Here is a 17,175-nt window from a genome sequence, read left to right as displayed (position 1 = left end):
GCTGAAGAAGTAGGTTGGTTCCTCTGTTAGAATTGCTTCCTGATGACCTCCCTCTCTCTTCTTTCGTATACTTGATACAGTAAGACCAGAACAAGGTTTTGTTTTATTTTTTTCTATTTGGAGAAAAACGAAGGGGAGATAGAGCAAGTCAAAGGAAAAGGAAACTTGGAGTGAGTAACTTCAGTCTTGGTTCTAAGCCATTGGGTTTGTCTCTTTCTCATTCTAGTAATATTATGCAGAGGGACAGGATTTAGGAGCAAGGCAGCTACTCAAACTTAGAGCAGGAGCCCAAAGGGTGAGGTGGGAGCTTCATCCAATAGGGAGCATCCTTCTCACCTGGGTCAGGGAATCTGTGAAAGACTTCAGGCTTTAACCCTGGATTCTGGTCAGACTTGTAGGCTGCTGGGCTCCTCTCAAACAGCATCTCAGAACAAGCAATGCAAGGGTTCATTAAAAAGTTCTTAAATATGTTTTATACTATCATTGCATTTCAGACACCAGAAAACATCTTGAGAGGTGTGTGAGCCCTGGGTTAGTGATAATAGATGCAATCAGAGAGATGAGGAGAGGATAATAGAAGATAAAGGACACACTAACATGACATGGTGTCATCAAATGTTCAAATAATATAACATGTTCTAATTCCATAGATACTGAGGGATATTTTTAAACTTTTTTGTATTTTATTGGAGACAGGGTTTCACTGTGTTGCCCAGGCTGTTCTCAAACTCCTGAGCTCAGGTAATCCGCTTGCCTCAGCCTCCCAAAGTGCTGGGATTACAGGCATGAGCCACCACGCCTGGCCAATATTTTGAATTTTATTGGAGACAGGGTTTCTCCATGTTGCCCAGGCTGTTCTCGATCTCCTGAGCTCAGGTAATCTGCTCGCCTTGGCCTCCAAAACTGCTGGGATTACAAGCATGAGACACCACACCCGGCCAGACACATGTTTAAGAAAGCTTTTAAGAAATGTTTTATGATATCTAGAGATTTTCCTCATAGGCTCAACCCTTATCTACATTAACATTATAGAATGTCACTTGATGTGTCTTAGATAGTAGTAATGTAAATTTTTGATCAGCAAGAATTACTGCAGGAACACAGGAACAGAGGGGTACAATAAGATATTTTCTCTCCAAAAATGTGCTGAGTGTTTTTACTGTATCACACTAATGTCAATCACTTCTGCCATGCTAGTTTGCTAATGATATAGTAAAACTCTCTCTTTTTTATTATTATGCTTGAAGATAATCCTCTTGTCCCTGATATAAAATCAGTTTCAGTATCAGTGCCTTCCAAAGGAAAAGGGCAATGAGTAACAATGAGCCTTGGGTAGGTGAATCTCAAGTTATATTTCAGTTACCATTAAAGAAAAAAACTGCATGGTTTTAATATATATATTTATGTATATTATTTATTATATTGTATTTATTATATTTAATATTATTTATCATATTTATTATATTTAATATTATATATATACATTAAAAATTACATATATTTTAAATAGATGAATGGGCCCAAGAAGGCAAATGTGACTAGGGCCCACAGAAGCAATGCAGTGCCAGCAGAAAAGCCATTGTGGGGATACTGAGAAAACCCTACCTTGCCTCCAAATACGTTCCCAACCAATCTGTAGTGACCTCTCCAGGATTTAAAAACAAGCTGACTCATCTCTAGCAAGCTATTGTCAAAGAAAGCCTAATACCTGGGGCAGCTCTCTACATACATTGAGAAATTGGTGTCCACAAAGCAGAGTGGGAATAAGATATAAGACAGGTACATTTCAGTAGGAGCATAGTGAATGATTCATGGCTTGATGGACAGACAGCCTGAGACTGCTTGACAATTTTGATTTCCACAAACATCCACTTTTTGAAAGATTCTAAGTACCTTGATTAGAAGATTTTGAAAACAAAAGTTACTAAGTACCCAAGTACACATCTACCAAGGGAATGACTTTTGTGGCATGTTGGATTTTAAATAGGCTTGCATCCCCCAAGTCACCATGATACATTAACATAGTCTTCTATTATGCAGTTTTAGGAAAAAGACCAAAAAGCTCTCTAATTAGAATAAAGATACGTAAAAATTCAAGGGGGCACGAAATATAATGCACATGGAATTTAAACCCCGTTTTTCTTTTAACTTGAGTCATCTTACCCAATGATTTTTGTGAAAATTCTGAGTCCAGTTGTGCCTGTCACATTGCATTAGTTATGCAGGCGATTCTACCTTCAAGCTATCTAGCCCAGGGCTGACCATGAGACATGGGCTGTTTTGCACAGTAATTTTGGATGACAGCATTCCCTGGGCTCATGTGAGACTAGAAGGCAATTATAAAAACAGAGGTCATTAACACTGCATTTGATTACATAATAAAATAAAAATATTGCATATACATAGTGATATAATGATGAAGTATTAATTTCTGTATGCCTTTCTTCCCAAACTAAATGATTTCCAAACTGAATTTCTAAAGACTCCTCTGAATTTTTACCAGCTAATATACTAAGTGTAGATATAAAATTTGAGAAATATATTGTCTTTTCGTTGCTTTGTTTATATCTCTCAAATGTAATACTTCTGTTATTAATCGGTTCTAGAAATTATGTCCTGTGGTTTGGGGAAAAAATACATATCTTTTTACATGTAAATTTATGTGAAATCATATGCAAATAAAAATAGATTTAAAATCCAAAGCTTTCCACTGAGTATTACAAATAGAATTGCTAGAAGAATTATTAAAGTTCAAAGAAGGAAACACCAAAATACAGTAAATGAGGGGCATAGCCTAAGGAAGTCATTATAAAAAAAGCATTTTGAAGCAGTTAATTTTGTCTAATTGAAATGCTAGATGGTCAAATCAGCATGCTTCTATGCCATATGCTTTCCTGAGAGCTATTTTTGATTTGCACAAATGGTTGAAGAATAAACTTAAAAGATGCTTTTTTGTGGTTGGTGAGGGTGTTGGCAGTGTTTAGTGAAGCTGAATTCTAACTCACCATTTATTTTTCCTCTTCTCTCTCAAACTGGTTTGCACTCAAGATTCTTCAAGGCAGGACTTACTCAGATAGATGGCTGCAGAAATAAGGCCATTGTCAGTTCATTAATTAAGTGGCCCACAAGATTAGAAAATGCAGGTTTAATTGAAAGGTAAAGAGTATTAAAATTGTAATCAAGATGAATGCATTGTCACAGATTTCTCTGGGGACTGCCTGGTGTCATTGACTTGAAATTGAAAGGCTGAATTTTCCTCTTATCATGCAGCTTCTCCTAACCAGCTTTCCTGAGGTGAGGACTTACATATTAAATCAAAGCCTTTCAAGCATTTAGTAAATGAGAAAATACGTCATTTTTTTTTCTCAATTAAACCTCCTCAAGTAAGCATACAATCTGAAATGAGTCAGGGAAGTTAGAAGTTTTTTTTTTTTTTTTTAAGCTCTATTATGTTTATTATTAAATATCAGAAAATGAGTTTAAAAATGAACCTGTATAAAAATAGAATGCTCTGTGTCTGTCTGAGAATGGGTAGCCTGATAGGCTATGGTGATATACCAGGTGGAAAAGGCATACGTTAAAAACAAGAGGAAAGTTGACCAGGAGAAGTTATACACTCTTTAATTTCCTGTCTAGGTTACTCTTATGGAATGTAAATAGGCACAAGAACTGAGTGAATCTATGCTTTGCCCCTTTATTTTTCACTTTGGAAATAACATATGCAGAGATCAAAACAAGAGAAGCCTCTTTTTCATTAAACTCACTAAGAACAACATATTGACCTAAGGCCTATCATTTGAGATATTTGCAGCACAGACACTTGAATTACTCAAGCTCATCCTTAACTTAGAAGTCAGCACAAAAGAGTGAAACCACTGATAAGATACAAGACAGCTTATCTTTGCTCTGGGATATGACAGGTTTCATGGATGTTGACACCAGCATTGCCATATAATAGAATGGGTTTTGATGGAAACAATCTCTTCTACTTTTCTCATCTGTGTTCTGGGAATAATAACACTGCTATAATGATTGAATGACATAATAGATGTAAAGTTCCTAACAATGTACCTAGCATATAATTAGTACTTAAGAAATGATAGTTAAGTAAAGAGCAAGGCTCAGTGGCTTACACCTGTAATCCCAGTGTTTTGGAAAGCTGATGTGGAGGTGGAAGAATTGCTTGAGGCCAGTAGTTTGAGATAAGCTGGGCAACATAGCAAGACCCCTGTCCTTCTCTAAAGACAGGTGAGATCCTGTTTTTAAAAGAAAAAATGATGGGAGGGGGGAAGAAAATAAGTAAAAAGGTAACAACTGGGAATATTAGCTGAAATAGAAGAGCTTTAGATTTTATGTAATTTAAGAGACTTGTAACAAATTCAGGAGTGCACAGAAGTTAGATGTCCTGTGTTGGTGTATACGAAATGATACTTTCAAAATTTTAAGATATTAACAGAAAAAAAGTTATTTTATTTTCCTCTTTTTTTAAATAAAGAAACTATTGCTTTACACTATGAGCTGAATTACTATTGAGAGGGATAGAAATGGCTAGAAAAGATTAATTTCAGTTAAAAAATAGTTTGAATGATTAATTCCCTGAATGCATATAAACATATCGAGCGCAGGGACTTTAACTTGCTTCTTTTGCTTGTCATCTTCCCAGCACTAAAAACAGGGTCCACTACATAGTGAGTGCTCATATAAATGTGTTTGTGATGTGCCTGAGGACACACTAAGAAAGAGAAGGGCACCCCATCCTTCACACTGAGGGTACTGTTGTGGCACTGTGTGGTCTAGATTCTTGACTGTTCTTTAAAATTCCAAATGACGAAATATAGAGTGGGGAAAGTCACGTTGCTCTTTGGAAAAAGAAAGTATTTGCCATGCGTAGGTTGGCGAACAAAATAGTCTGAAAAGTTGTTGAGTATGCTTAGTAGTTGGCGACTGATCTAATTCTCTTATCTCACTGATTTTAACACACTTAGCTCTTTCTACAGATTCCTTTTAATTCAGACTTGATGAAGTATGAATAAAGTTTCCTTCTAACATTGATTTCTCACTACTTTAAGCTTCTGATAATACTCTGTGTTATACATTGTATTCTGTTTCTTACCTTTTTCACTCAAAATTATATTTTTGAAGTCTTTCCATGTTGCTATACAAAGATCTAACCTGTTTATTCTTCCCTTTGCATAATATTCCATCATACACATTTACTATATTTAATTCTTACATTTTTCTATATATGGAAATCTAGGTTGTTCCCAGTGAATTCCTTTCTGGGAATCTTATGGAAATACTGTTCTAAAAACATAATTTGAGAAATGCTAGACTAGAGAAATACCATATTAGTTAAATACATACTTTCACTTTAAGAATGAATAGGACCAATGTGATAGATCCAATGAACAAATGATAAATTTAAATGCATGAATTATTCAGAGCAATAGGCCCAAAGCACTAGGAATAGAAAATATTTTCATTATTTCTCCTGCCACATTCATTTTCTCTCAGGTGCATATGCTCTCATTCATTCTAGTAGCTTTGCATTCAACACAAATATTTATATCACAAAATTATGCTTTCATGATAGTGAGCTTCAGCACTAGAGCTGGCCTATTCCTAGGTGGTAGGTATACTGCAGATCTCTTTGAAGAAACTACCAGGATCAGAGAAGATTTTCTGAATAATTTGTTGAATTTGGCAGTTTACAGGTAATCGCTATATTTTATATATATATATATATACACACACACACACACATACATATATATGAGTGAAAAAGGTAGGAAACAATGCAATATATAATACAGAGTATTATCAGAAGCTTAAAGCAGTGAGAAATCTTAGAAGGAAATTTTATTCATACTTCACCATGTCTGAATTAAAAGGAATCTGTAAAAAGAGCTAAATGTGTTTGAATCAGTGAGATAAGAGAATTAGATCAGTCACAACTACAAAGAGCAAAATGACATATGTGTGTGTGTATATATATATGTTAGAAAGCATGGCAGACAATAATGTCATTGCCATGTAGAATATAGTATATTTCAATATAGACCAAACAACAGCTCAAAGTAAAAAAGAATATTATATCTGTTATATGTTAAGCAAATTACAGTGATCTCACTTAGAAAAATTTTTAAAAACCTCCAATAATATCTTCTAAATTTATTTTGGTATCAAAGTCCAAAGTTTGAGGAAAGTAAGCCATTTATTTATTATCACAACAAGGATTTATTGTTTACTTAATTTTCCAGGAACTATGCTAAGACCTAAGGATGTAAAAATACACTAACAATCTTGCCTTAAAGGATTGTACTGTTTAGGTGGAGGAGACGAACACATAATTCAGTTATTATAAAAACAATACAACTAGGTATTTTAAAGCATTAAGAAGGCTAACTAGTGCTTTTAAAAATGAATTAGTTAGGTAGAGGGATGATGAAGAGTATTTGAGGCACAGTAGGTAGTTTGTAAAAGAAACAAGAAAAAAGTTGAAAAAAAATGAAAAGGTAGAAATGGAAACAGGAAAGATAAATGTTTGACAGTAGTTGCAGAAGATAGACCATCTAAGAAGGAGGCTTTTGAGGGACATGTGACTTCTAAAGGGCATACACTAGTATTACTCTGTGTGTGGCACTTTGGTGATGGGTTTTGAGTGCTGGTTAATGATGGAGATCCCTGATGGGCCTCAAATGTGAATTCTGAAATTTCTATGAGGTCGACTGCAACAACTGTTCTATGTTATCTTCATATCTTCAGCATCTAGCACAGGGTCTGATATGTGGTAAGTGTTCAATAAATGTTGTATGAATGGCTGGATAGTTAGACGGATGATAATCTCAGAATGCTTGAGACATTTGGTAAGAGGCTACATTTTTAGCCAGAAGGAGGCAGTGTTGCAGAAATCTAAAAGTTTTAGAATCAAAGTGGGTCATATTGAGCTGTGACCTTGAACAAGTTATTCATCACTGCTAAGCTTCAGTGTCCTCATCTGAAAAACAGGGAGTCGACGGAATTATTCATGTAAAATGGTTAGCTTGGGGCATGGCAAAACAAAGTGCCAACTGCTCAAAGTGGTATTAATAGTTGCTATTGTTCTGTAAGTAATAAAGCTAATTAGTTATGAAAGGGTCATGTTTTGGGTGGTTTGAATTTTGAAAGTTAAAGTTGGTTTAAATTTGATATGTTTGAAGGTAAAAAGCACTGAAAGTTTGATGACCTTGGGAAATATAATTTTTCCAAAAATTGAAGCACAAATCAGAAGGGAAAAGCCTGTGGTCAGGGGAAACAAACAACTTATCGTAATCACCCAGTATGAGTTAGATTGTCTGGGTTCAAAGCCCAGCTCCATCATGGACTAGGTGTGTAACTTTGAACAATATACTTAACTTCTCTAGGCCTCAGTGAGATTTTAGTAGTTTCTTATGGTGTGTTATTAGGATTGATGAGGTAATTAATATAAATTTCTTGGCAATACTGTAAGTTTGCAATCAATGTTAACCCTATTTGCTGTTACTGGTATTTTTGTAAGATGATGTAAGGCTCAGCTCATGTTCACAGTAAGGAGAATAGGTATAGGAAAGATAACTGTCAGAGGAAAAGCGTTAAAATGTTTGGTGGTTAACTCCATGTGAGATATCTGCCTCTACACAGTCTCAGATACATAGAACATACTTGTCTGACACTTGTTGCTCTGTGTGGAAGGTATACTATACTTTGGACCTTCTAGTTCCCCACACTCTTGGACTAATTAAGGGGGATCATGCAAGATAATTGCAGTTGTGTTAGTTCTTTTTCACGTTGTTGATAAAGACATACCCGAGACTGGGTAATTTATAAAGAAAAAGAGGTTTAATGGACTCCCAGCTCCACATTACTGGGGAGGCCACACAATCATGGTGGAAGGTAAAAGGCACTTCTTACATGATGGCAGCAAGAGAGAATGAGGACCAAGTGAAAGCGGTTTCCCTTTATAAAATCATCAGATCTCAAACTTACAATCAGGAAAACAGTATGAAGGGAAACTGCTCCCATGATTCAATTATCTCCACCTGTTCCTGCCCTTGACACGTGGAGATTATTACAATTCAATGTGAGATTTGGGTGGGGACAGAGAGCCAAACCATATCAGTAGTAATATTATTTAATGTTTCAGATAAGGAAAAAGGATACCTCTAAATGTACTCCAGATCTGAATAATATAAACCCAACAAACAACTAGGTTCAAAATGGAATAGTAGAAAAGCACTAAACTTGCAGTGGAGAATGATGCTCAGAGCTAACTCACTCCCTATGGCTTGTGAGTTTTGTGAACTTAGGCCTACAGCTTACCATTATTCAGTATCCTCAGCCATAAGATGGGAGTGAGACCTCCTCCCTAGGTATTTAGAGAGCAAGATGGTATAATGAATGTGAAAGTAGTGCCTGAAAGTTGCTAGGAAGTTAATAAATGTAAGACTAATCTTAATACATGGAGTCACTAGCCTACTGAAAATCAGTGCCATGATAACAAAAAAGGCCAAGCCTTCTGTGGCCTATAATATCTTCACTAATTTCTCCCCTCTGCTTTAAAAACTTGATTGTTTCAGTGCACTTACAGGTTCATATTTTCTCTTATTTTCAAAGCACAAAAACATATTTCTCCATTGTAAAAAGTTTGATGATAGAAATACTTGGGTAGAAGCCAAAAACCAAAATTCATTCATAATTTCACCACCTAGAGATATCTAGGAAAATTCTAGATATCTAGGAAAATTCTAATAGATGCATACATTTTTTATAATTAGTATGATGTTAAATATACAGATTTTATGTTTTATCTTAGTCAATGTTTACAATATACGTAAGTATAAGATTGTTTCTGAATGCCTACATGTTAATAATATGCAATAAAGAATCTTCAGGTATCACTTCTTTTCTCTATCAAAACTATGCCGTACGAAGACAATTTTATCTTCTAGAGAAAGTCTTATTGTTTTCTATTTGTTTTATTTCCACTTACCACCTAAATAATATGCTCAGAGTATTAGCAACATTTAAGCAGGCGGCAATCAGTGGAGAAAACATTTATCCCTGTGTCAGCCAAAAAGCAACAACAAACTCTATCATCTAGAATCTAAGCCCTGAAGCCTACTCTGAGATCTTTGAAGTACTCACTTGGGCTGAAGCCATTTAGGGAAACTAAGCAAAATAAGTGATTGGAAGCAAACAAAAATATAAACTCCAAACCTTCCCCAGTTTTGCATAATCATCATATTCATTTACTTTTTATTAAATTTGCCTCCCTGGAGGTTAGGTTAACCAAACTTGTCTCCTTCATTTTATTTTTTTAATCTTCTGAGTGCCTTCTCAGCCTAGAGCTAAGTTTTCCCAAATACTTAAATATTTGATAAACATCAATGTTTCTACTGAAAATCACTCTAAATGGTTTGGTGATAATATGGATCTGTTTACTATATTTAAAAAAATAAATATTTGTTTATAAGTTAGAATAGCAGAATAATTGAATTTTTTGGTCTTCTTATTAAATAACCTTTTCTGTGTGTTAACAAACTCTCCACCTATTGGTAAAAATACCGTATCATATGATCTCTGATCCCATTTAGGGGAAGGAGGCCAGTGAAGATTCCTTCACAGTGTCATTAACCACATGAAGACAGAATTACTCCAGAATCCCCAATTTTTTGGTAACAATATGACCTATTTCTATGAACTAAAAATAAATACCATTTGAGCTCCCACTATGTCTTAGATACTGGTGGTGTAACTGTGAACAAGTCAAAGCCCCCATCCACATGGAGCTTACCTTTTAGAAAGACTAAGCAATACGCAAATTAATAAGAAAATCTTAGATAATGTTATCAAATCTTAGGCATATTTATTATTTTGTAAAAAAAAAAAAAGGTAGATTCCCCTGCTTCATCTTGTTAACAAATAAATTTGTTAATCTCAAAATAGCACGTTTAGCAGGGTTTTTTGCGGTTGTTACGAAGATCCACTGTACTCTGTATAAACATTGCTGTATAGGAATTAAAGTGTAAGATTTTGGGAGCTGTTCATAAAATTAGCCAAACTTAAATTTACTCTAGGAATAAGTTATCATATTAACGTTAGGCTCAGTGTGATGTATCTGATATATTTTGAAATATACTTTATACACCCATCTAAGCAGTGTATTGTAATAAAATGCATATGATACATATTATGGATTAGCATGTTTTGAATAATGAATTTAAGATACTTCATAACAGCAATATATGTTGACCAGTCAATGGGGTCATTTTTCCCCATTCTTTTCATTTTGAAATTTATATTTTGAATTTTTTTCTGCTTTTAGATCTTGAATATTTCTTCAAATATTTTTATTACTTTTCCAGGAATTTGCTGCACTGACAAAAGAATTAAATGCCTGCAGGGAACAACTTCTAGAAAAGGAAGAAGAAATCTCTGAACTTAAAGCTGAAAGAAACAACACAAGAGTAAGTGTAAAGCAGCCTTTTTGGAATTAATTCTATTTGTAGTTCAATGCATTACATCTAACACACATATAAGAAGAAAATATAAGCATTTTAAAACTTTAGAATTACTTTAAGCAGATAGTAACTCACAGTTACTTAAAGTAAAGGAGGATATACTATAAAACTCAAAACAAAAAGACAGGAAACCTAAATTATAGTCACAGCTACTAAATCACTATGTTGCTTTACAAAATGTTCACATTCTTTCTGGCCTTTACTTTATTTGACTTTAAAAAGAAGATCTGGATTTCAATAATGGGTTTCGAACTTTCAAAAGGTTGTTTTAGGGGTAGGGTAATCCCTCAGAGGTTGGAAATGGGCAAAAGAGGAGAGTTTTGGAGAAGAGGAAGAGTTTAAATTAAGGGCTGCTATAAAAGAGTGGCCTGGGTTTGGTCCTCACCTCCTCCCAGCAAAATATTTTTTTAAAAAGGAAAAAAAAAAAAGGCCGGACATGGTGGCTCATGCCTGTAATCCCAGCACTTTGGGGGGCCAAGGCAGGCAGATCACCTAAGGTCAGGAGTTCAAGACCACCCTGGCCAACACGGTGAAACCCCATTTCTATTATAAATACAAAAGTCAGCCAGTCTTGGTGGCACGCACCTGCAGTCCCAGCTACTTGGAGGGCCTGGGAGGCAGAGGCTGCAGTGAACCGAGATTGCACCACCACAGTCCAGCCTGGGCAACAGAGTGAGACTCTGTCTCAAAAAAATAATAATAATAAATAAAATAAAAAGGAAACAAAAAATAGTGTCAAGAAAAAAAAACTCAAAAAAAAACTGCTCATTAAAAGAGGAGTGCCTTTATGTTTTGATAAATTTCCAAGGGAATGTCCAGTCGTGATATTCTGATGTCATGAAACTTATGGAATTTGCTAGATTCTACTTTTGGAAACCCATGTATTTTCATCAAGCATATGACATGCCGTGTAACATTAAAGTTCGGAATTTGATAAAACATACTATATTTTCTTTGAGAAAAAAAGTCACTAAATTTTATAAACATGTAGATAACCACATTACCCATAGAGGTGTACAGTTTACTAAAAGGAAGTAGAAAAAAAACACTTTTATGTGAATGTAAGAGTGTAAGGCCACTCTTGTAGCAACCCTTAATTTAAACGCTTCCTCTTCTCCAAAACTCTCCTCTTTTGCCCATTTCCAACCTCTGAGGGATTACCCTACCCCCCAAAACAACCTTTTTAAAGTTTGAAACCCATTATTGAAATCCAGATCTTCTTTTTAAATTCAAAACTTACATCCACATAAAATATTCAATTAAATGCTGTTTTAAATATTCAATTTAAATACTAAGTTGGTGAAAAATAGTCTAAATGTTATAGCTATAATAGATCAATCCTGAAAAAAATTAGGTGTAGCTAATGGCCTATTCACTTTATAAGTCTTAGAGAGTAATATAAAATACGGTTCTACTAACTGGGAGCTTGTGCCTTTAATGAGAGTTAGGGTTGCTTGCATAATGGTTACATGATCAAACTGAATTTATGTCCTTATTTATCAAGGTCTTATTTTATGGTAAAGAGAATTCACATACATGCATACATTGAATTGGTTTTCAGTGATACTCTGATGAACCTGTCGAATGGATTGCCTCAAACAGGGCATAACAAGGGCAGTTCAGATCATATTATCAGGTACCAGACAATTTTTTTCTTTTGCCGTCTTCGTCTCTATATATTTCCTACCCTTGATTTTTTTAACTTAACACTGTGTTTTCATGCAAATTTAAAATTTATTTATACCATGACATTTATTCTGCCCTATTCCACTATGTTATATTTTAGTACTTTAGACTACATTCCTTGATTTAACACAGCACACTCAAATGTAAAAGTAGGAGCAGAAAGCGGAGAATGCAGGGAAATACAAAGCTTTGGTTAGGTTTATAACTAATGCTCACATTTAAAATGCACCAGACACTCTTTTATTAGCTGTGTGGGTTCATCTAGCCTTTTTTCTTCAGCCCCTTACTCATTTCTACACCCCTCTGGAGATGTTATAATTATGTCCATTTTACAGATGAGGTCCGTGAGCTCAGAAAAGGTCAGATAACTTGCCAGAAGTCACACAGTTAGTAAATAGCAAAGAATGAATCTGAAAGGTAAGGCAGTCTAAATCCAGAGCCTGTGCCCTAACCATGAGGCCATCGCATTATTACTCAAAGACTTACTACAGCTAGAAAGGACATTGCTTGTTAGACCGCCACAGTATCTAATTGTGATGAATTTTAGAGAGCTAAGAGATTTGGTGACAGAATCCATACAATTTTCATCATATTGAACCCCATGAGGCCATTGTGTTTGCAAAGGAGTCTTGGATAATAAAGGGAGGAAGGTGAGCCACATGTGAAGTACCTATTCAGGAGTCAAAATTAGAAAAATACAAAGTTCCTTTAAAACAACAATAACAGATATTGAAGCCATTGATTTCAACCATGCATAATAGTTACTTTGAAAATATGAATAAGGCTGGAAAATACATTTCTACCTTCTTTAAAGCAGTGATGTGGAAGATTTTTGTTGTTGACTACATCAAGGAAAACAGATTTAGGAAAACTCCTTTGTACACAGTATTAATTATATAATAACTCGTTAAGTTACATAACCACCTCTCACCCTCCTCCATCCCCCAGAAGTAGTATATCCAGAGCTGAAAATCAAATACGTCTCTCTTCCCACCAAATGCCTTATCAAATGTTGCTAAATAAAACCATTTTTATAGATTATATAGTTGTTTCTCTTTCTAGATGTTGTGCTTTTCTTCTTGCTATAAATATCTGTGTGCTGGTCATAGAGACAAAGCAACAAGCTAGTGTTTCCTTCTCACATGTAAAGAAACTTTAATTGGTGTCAGACTGTGAGCAAATTTAAAGCGTAAGTGATAGCTGGGCATGGTGGCACATGCTTGTAACCTCAGCTACTCGTGATGCTGAAATAGGATAATCGCTTGAATCCAGGAGGGTGAGATTGCAGTGAGCAGAGATCGTGTCACTGCACTCCAGTCTGGGCGACAGAGGGAGACTCCATCTCAAAAAATAAATACATAAATAAATATATAAAATAATTGAGCATTCCAATTTCCAAAGTTCTGATCAACCTGTGGCTCACTTTACATTGAATAGTTAGCATATGTTCATGAACTGAGCTAAATAACATAAAAAGCCAGTCCATGAAACCATGTGTGGATGGGGTCATTTGTATTAATTTCAAATATTATCAAAAACAATAGATCAGAAAAAGTCCTTCTGTATAATGATATTTGAATGAATTATACCATCTCCCAAAATAGAAAATAGAAGTTCCAGTGGGAATTGAGTGAAGCTAGAGAGTAATAATGATAATATAATAGCTAACATTAAAATCTAAATGTTTTTATAAATGTTTTACATGTTTAACTCACTTTATTCTCACAGCAATTTCACTATCCCCATTTAATTCAAGAGAAAACTAAGGTAGTAAGTAACTTGTCCCAGGCCAATAAATCACTTATAAATGAAACACCCAGAGAGTCCACTGCTTCCTTCTCAGTTTACCCACAGACTATGTATTTAAGAAATCATATTCCTATGTCACCCACATTCACATGTGATGCATAGGTATTATGTTTAAAGAAGAACACGGTTTGTTCAAATTTCTTTTTTTTTTTTTTTTTTTAATTCTTTTGAGATGAGGTCTCACTCTGTTACTCAGGCTGGAGTGCAGTGGCACAATCATGGTTCACTGCAGCCTAGGGTTCCCTGAACTCAGGTGATCTTCCCACCTCAGCCTCCCAAGTAGCTGGGACTACAGCCACATGCCACCATACCCAGCTAATTTTTGTTATTTTTTGTAGAGATGGGGTTTTGCCATGTTGCCTGGACTTGTCTCGAACTCCTGAGCTCAAGCAGTCAGCCCGTCTTCACCTCCCAAAGTGCTGGGATTACAGGCATGAGACACTGCTCCTGGCCTATTTAAATTTTTGTAATTCAATCCTACTTTATTTTGTGTTAGTCATGTGGAAAGTCAATGTGCTATGTTTTTATTCTGAGGTCAAAGCTGAAATGCACGGCCTGGCCACGTATTATGTTTTCTCCACAGAAACACCTCGTTGACACTGCAAAAATTTGAGTGAATGAAAGAAAATCAGTCATTACTGCAGTTCTTAAATCCAACTGCCTCAAGTTATTAAATTAAGAATATCCTAATAAAATCATTATAGTATTATAAACAATTATACAAAAACAGAAATTTCAAAAAATTATAGTGGATATTTACAGAAACATACAAACAGGCTTTTGTTCAATATTTTTATACTGATAAAAATGTAGAAAAAACATTGAAACAAAATTTGTTATTCCTAAAACTCTTCTGACCATACTTTGGCAAGTATATATTTACAGAAGGTTATATTTATAGAAAATAATTTATTCCTGATGTTATTTCAATTCAAAATGATCAATAAGACATGTTTTGACAAAGTTATCTGAACTAATAAAGAGGTAAAGAAAAACTGGGAATTTTTATATAGTTATTGCCTGTGAATGTCAATGTGAAGAACATTTTTATTGTGAGAGTTGTTTCAACTATTTTTATAGCTGAAGATCTCAAAGGTTGTTTTAAATTGTTCATAATGTTTTAGAATGTAACTATTGTGTGACTTTGAAAAACGTTATGGTTTTGAGAAACAGTATTCATATTAAGTTACGATTTCGAGAAACAGTATTAATATCTAGTTACAAATAATAAAGCTGTAACTTAATCTCATGGATCATAAACTTAAAAAGAAGACTTAATTGCATTTGAAACATTTCTTACCATGCCCTCACTTTTGTTTTGAGCCAAAGGAATTATCTTAACAGATATTGAGATACAATTAGACACCCATCACTACTAAAGAAAATTTTTTTGTTATTGACAAATCTCTGCATATACAAGTTAATAATATCATCCAAACGTATTTCATCAGTGGGTAGAAAATACAGTCCAATTCAGAAAAGGAAGACCTTCTCAGCTGAAAGCAGATAAAGATTCTACATGTGTGTACATGCAGGTGCATAGATAGTTATTTATGAAAGTTCTATGATAGGATATGATCAGTACAAGAGTAAATAGGATAGGACATATGCCCTCCCAACAGCTATTTCAATTTCATAATCAAACATGGGCATAAGAAACATATGGGATTTTAAACGACATTTGAGGGTAAAATATATGGAGTGGGTTGAGTACGGAGGCAACCAATTTAAAGGTTTTTGTTTTCAGATGTTAATGTCATGCTATATGAACATATTACAGCAGCCACATTAGTCTACAGGGAAGAATGTGTTTCTGTTTCAGTGCCATTTATAATTTGAAATAACTGTTCACAAGGTTGTGTTGAATTAAGATCTAATAGGAAGTAATATAGTTTTAGAAATCCTTACAGAATCATAGTAAAATAAAAGATTTAGATTACCTAGGCCATCTTGCTTTTCAAGGCAAAACTTAGTCCAAAAAATTCCCAATGATGCATGATGTGTGGGTTTGTGTGTGTGTGTGTGTGTCTGTGTATGAATATATGATACATATGTGTGTATACACATAGAGGCTGTGGTCATTTAAAGAAAATTCCAACATAGGATTCATGGCCATTCACATAGTCTCTACAATCCTTTGAGTATACCAAAGAGAGTTCCATTTGCACTTTCTGTGAGAATTATTAAATTTTAGGCTAAAGTTGTAGCTCCCAGTGAAGGTGTGTAATTAGTAGATTGTTAATGGTAGCTTAGCTAAGTTTCACTTTTTGTACTCTTAATTTATTTACTTTTATTTTTAACCTTAAATTAGGCCATATATATATATATGCCAGATGAGAACATTTTTGTCCATATTCTTCAACCTGAATAATTTATGTTTATCATTAACCCAATTCAACAAGTATTAAGTACATATTATGTAGAATATTTTCCTTGGTATTGGGGATAAGTGAAATCGTTCATCCCTTAAGGAGTCTGTTTATATTAATAAAAACATATTTGTTTTTTATTATCATGTAGATGAGAGTTCCTAATTGCACAAAACAGAGTATATAGCTTGGCTGTTTAAACAAGACATTAATTAAGGCATATAAGAAATCTCTAAACTGAGCTTTCAGACAGTCTCTAGGACCACATTTCTTAGTTTTGTAAATTTTTCTCACAAGCCCAGTCCCAGAAACACGCAGCCTCTGCCACTACCCTTTCCCAGCACATTTCCTCTCTGCCCCCTCAGGCTAACTCCCAGGTTGGTCAGGTCTGGTTGACTGATCGTAAGTCACAGGTCTGCCACCTAGTGGTAAACGTTCCCAAGAAATGTTACTGGGAAGATGGGATTCAGATTGTGAGGAACTATCAAACAGTCAGGGGGAGGGGTAGAAAATGGGGATAATTAATGGGTAAAATATGGTAACAGGGTACAGAAAAGATAATAATGTATTAATGTACATTTTATATGTATAGATATTCACACACAAACATGCATGCGTGTGTGTATATATAGTGTGTGTGTCTGTGTGTGAGCATGTGTGTGTGTGTGTGTCAACAAAAAAGGAATGATCCTCTTTTCTCCACTAGTCACAGGTCCTAGTTGGCAATTATAAATTCCAATTATAAGCCTTTGTTTCTGGACTTACATACATGG

The 17,175-nt window shown here is 34.7% G+C and overlaps 1 protein-coding gene across 16 annotated transcripts in view; it reads left to right on the top strand.

Annotated features, from left to right (window-relative positions):
• Positions 1 to 17,175, top strand: part of PPFIA2 (PTPRF interacting protein alpha 2) — a 497,171-nt gene that overhangs the window by 285,517 nt on the left and 194,479 nt on the right. For all 16 annotated transcript variants that reach the window (XM_058424785.1, XM_032170842.2, XM_058424778.1 and 13 more), the window contains one exon: positions 10,383 to 10,484. In XM_058424785.1, coding sequence (XP_058280768.1) covers positions 10,383 to 10,484 — 102 coding nt within the window. The remainder of the gene's footprint in view (positions 1 to 10,382; positions 10,485 to 17,175) is intronic.

Source organism: Hylobates moloch, unplaced genomic scaffold, assembly GCF_009828535.3.
Source record: "Hylobates moloch isolate HMO894 unplaced genomic scaffold, HMol_V3 SCAFFOLD_12, whole genome shotgun sequence".
NCBI lineage: Eukaryota > Metazoa > Chordata > Mammalia > Primates > Hylobatidae > Hylobates > Hylobates moloch.
This window is presented reverse-complemented; position numbering and strand designations above follow the sequence as displayed.